Below are 3,736 nucleotides of genomic sequence, written 5' to 3' on the forward strand. Positions count from 1 at the left end.
GTGTGGCCGTTTTCACAGTGTTGGTTTTTTCTATCCAGGAGCAAGGAATATCTTTCCATTTTCTGAAATCCTCTCTGATCTCTTTTTTTCAGAGTATACTACGTGTTGCCGAGCCACTACACCCTAGACTTGCATAACACCGTAGTGGGCTTTCAGGACAAGGATTGCGATTTATATTTTCAATCCATTTCTCCACGTCCTTCTCAAGGATTCATACATCTTTGGACATACAGATACCAAAAAACTTGTTTAATATATCATAATTTGATTTGAAAAGATGTATATACTCCGAATTTAAGTAAATATAAATATTTTAACCAAAGAACAGGGTCTTGCTCTGTAGTTCAGGCTGGCCTCAAACTTGTAGCAGTCCTCCTGCCTCAGCCTCCTGAGTGCTGGAATTGCATTTGTAAAAGCCTTGGGTTCAATCCTTAGCACCCAATGAATAAATTAGTAAATAAAATTTTAACTAAAGGGAAATCATGTTCCCAATACATGAATTACTGGCAAGTTACTTATTAGTGAATTATTTTATATACCACTTTCTTTTAGCATTACTCCCTAGGTAGTCTGATTACCAGATTATGGTGATCGGATTCTGTCGGGGTTTTCTGAAATACCTGTTATGCTCAGATACCCTAGGCTCACCAGGTTTGAGTTATGTACTGTGCTGTATAGCAGGGTGCTGCCGGGAGCAAGACACACCCCACTTATGCCCTCACGCGGCTGTGGCGTAGCCATGTAGTTCAGGAATCGGTAGGCTTTTTCTGTAAAGGCCAAGGCAGTAGATACTTTATTTAGGCTGTGCAGGCCATGTGGTCTCTGTCCAGATCTTCAGCTCTGCCAGTGTGGCTCCCACAGTAGCCTGAAACACTGTGTAATAAATAAGTATGATTGTGTTCCAGTAAAACTTTGTTAACAGAAGCAGATGGCTGACCAGGTTTGCCTTTGGGGTGTAGCCTCTTTCATTGTTTCCTAGTCTCTGTCCAAGTCATAACACTGTAGGGTGCTTTTCACTAAGAGTCCATTAATGTATTTGTTCTAGTTCCGACGAGGTTATAGAAGAACCTCTTGGACAGTGAACAAAAACTAACTTCTTTTTTTTTTTTTTTTTACTCTTGTCTAGGACATTTTATTTCCTTACATCAAAGAAAATGTGCAGGAATACCTGCAGACACACTGGGAAGAGGAGGAGTGTCGGCAGGACGTGAGCCTTCTGAGGAAGCAGGTGGGGGCTTCTCCACTCGCCTGCGTCTTCGGATGGAGGGTGGCTGGAGGGCTAGAGCGCGCGCTGAGTGTAGGGGAGAAGCAGTGCCCTGCATCCACAGCGGGCAGAAGTCCAGTGACTTGCCTGCTTGAAAATCCACAGTGTGTACAGTCTGTGGTCTGTGGAATTGTCTCTTTTGAGAGTAGTTTACATTGCACAAAAAGATCATGTAGTTGTAAAACTGAGCCCTTCAAAAGGCTTTTGCAGTCTTAACAGGTTCCATTGACATCTTGGAGTGGCAGCACTGTGCCCTTCTCTAGCCTGCCGTCTTGTGGTGGGGACCCTCCCTGTCCTTCACAGGGGTGCTCCTGGGTCCTTGCCTTGCACCCCTTCAGTCCTCTCACCCAGCTCACACCTGGCGCAGCCTGCAGTCCCGCCTGGTTGCATGCGCCTCGCTCAGCGCCACGCCTCATACCCCCTTGTCTCTTCTGTCTTCCCCCGTATTGTGTGCTCTAGAGTTCTTGATCTCTTGATTTTCTTATCACAGTTGCTACAGTGACAAAGTCCTCCTGTGGTACACACTACAAGTCCACTGGCAGGCAGTTTTCTCACAGTGGATCTCAGAGCACTCTTGTCATCTTGTATGCAAAGTCAGGTTTTGTATTTTTTGCTTAATTCAGCATTAATCTGAAATAGCCTCCTGTCTTTTAAAAAAACTTATCTCAACCCTTGTTGAAACATACATATTCCTCTGTTACCTAAAGATGTATAATCTTAGAGATTGTATTTTATTGTAATAAGGTCATTGTTTGAAGTGTTAAGTTTTCACAAGATGTGGAAAATCCTAGAAGGCTGTGTGTAAGCCATTCCTGTTGCTTCACCAGCTTCCTGTTGTTTTTCTGAGGCAGGGTTATACTATGTACACAGTCCAGCCTAGCCTTGAGCTCACTGTGTAGTCCTTGGTGGCCAACTCAAGGTGATCCCTCTTCCCAGCCTCTTGGGAGAGCATAGGTGTGCGCCACCACGCAAGGCTCTGTTAACTTCTTTTCATTCAATTCCAGCTACGAACTAATTCATGAGATGTTCTGTTTCAGTTATCGTACAGAGAAAAATTTATCAGATTTGATAAATTGACAAATTGGGAAATTGATAAATTGAAAATTTGATCAGATTTAAATAAAGTTCTGAGGGCTGGCCAGATAGCTCATCAGATTAAAGTGCCTGCTTAGGCAGACAGGGACTGGGGTCCTGTCCCCAGAGTGCTGTGTCATCCCTGCCCTGGGGTGCTGAGACAGCTGAGACTGGGCGTGGTGAGACTGTAATCCCAGCACTTGGGAGGCTGAAAACAGGAGGATCACTCTGAGTTCAGTCTATATAGTGAGATCCTGTAGACCCTGTACTAAATATAGAAAGAAAGGAAGAAAGAAAGAAAAAAAGAAAGAAAGAAAGAAAGAAAGAAAGAAAGAAAGAAAGAAAGAAGTTCTGGTTCCTTGATCCTAAGAAGTGAGTCAACAAATGAAGTGTGTGTTCTCTCTTCTCGTACACAGCGTGGCTTTTGATTTGAATTTCAGCTTCAGCAATCTTAAGAAAGATAATATAAACTTTTGAATTATAATCTTAATCTTGGTAGTTTTTTTTTTCTTTTTTATATAATTCAGGCTGGTCTAGACTCACTATGTAGCCTCAGGCAGGCCTTGAATTTACCATGATCCCCCTGCCTTAGCCTCTTGAGCACTGGGATTACAGGCATGCATCATCATGCCCAGCTATAATCTTGGTTTTAAGAGATCACACTTTTATTTTACAACACTGAGGCTTGTTATTTCCCAAACTTTTTTTTTTAGGCATGATCTCATTATGTAGTTCAGACTGGCCTTGAACTCATGGTGATCCTCCTGCCTTAGCCTCCCAAGTGCTAGGATTATCGGCATCTTTTTTTTTTTTGAGACAGGTTCTTATGGACTTGGCCAGGTTGGCTTCAAACTTGCAGTCTCCCTGCTTCAGGCTCCCACAGAGCTAGGATTATAGGCACACAGTACTGCACCTAGGGATTGTTTTCTTAGGAATCTTTTGTAGCAATTCTGTAGTCAATGATAGTTGGAGAAAATTGATCTATCTGGCTTTGGAGTGTTCTTTTTAATGTTCTTTAAAACAATATGCAAGAAACAAACTTCTTGTTTTTCTAACTTAAAGGCTGAGGAAGATGCCCACCTGGACGGTGCTGTTCCGATCCCCACGGCATTTGGGGATGGGGTGGATGACCTCCAGCAGACGATCCAGGCTGTGGTAGAGAATGTGCGCTGGCAGATGTCTCTGGACCGGAAGACCACAGCACTCAAACAGCTGCAGGGCCACATGTGGAGGGCAGCGTTCACAGCTGGACACGTGAAAGGAGAGTAGGTGCTCAGATGAGTGACTTTCCACCAGCCCCACGTCCAGACATGCTTCCCACTAGTCCTCTCTCTTCATTGTACATTAAATGACTAGTGAAATAGAGAAAATCAAGCGTTAGTTTTATATAACAAGTGA

General features: G+C 43.5%; 1 protein-coding gene across 3 annotated transcripts in view; it reads left to right on the forward strand.

Annotated features, from left to right (window-relative positions):
* Positions 1 to 3,736, forward strand: part of Enoph1 (enolase-phosphatase 1) — a 31,851-nt gene that overhangs the window by 15,138 nt on the left and 12,977 nt on the right. The window contains exons 1-4 of one of the 3 annotated variants that reach the window (XM_023703537.1): positions 109 to 182; positions 463 to 506; positions 1,127 to 1,228; positions 3,401 to 3,603. In XM_023703537.1, the coding sequence (XP_023559305.1) occupies positions 483 to 506; positions 1,127 to 1,228; positions 3,401 to 3,603 (329 nt within the window). In that variant the 5' untranslated portion in view covers positions 109 to 182; positions 463 to 482. Of the gene's footprint in view, positions 1 to 108; positions 183 to 462; positions 507 to 1,126; positions 1,229 to 3,400; positions 3,604 to 3,736 lie in introns of those variants that run through there. The other 2 variants (XM_004643375.2, XM_023703538.1) reach the window with 2 other exon arrangements.

The sequence above is a fragment of the Octodon degus genome, unplaced genomic scaffold, assembly GCF_000260255.1.
Source record: "Octodon degus isolate 3935 unplaced genomic scaffold, OctDeg1.0 scaffold00173, whole genome shotgun sequence".
NCBI classification, from domain to species: domain Eukaryota; kingdom Metazoa; phylum Chordata; class Mammalia; order Rodentia; family Octodontidae; genus Octodon; species Octodon degus.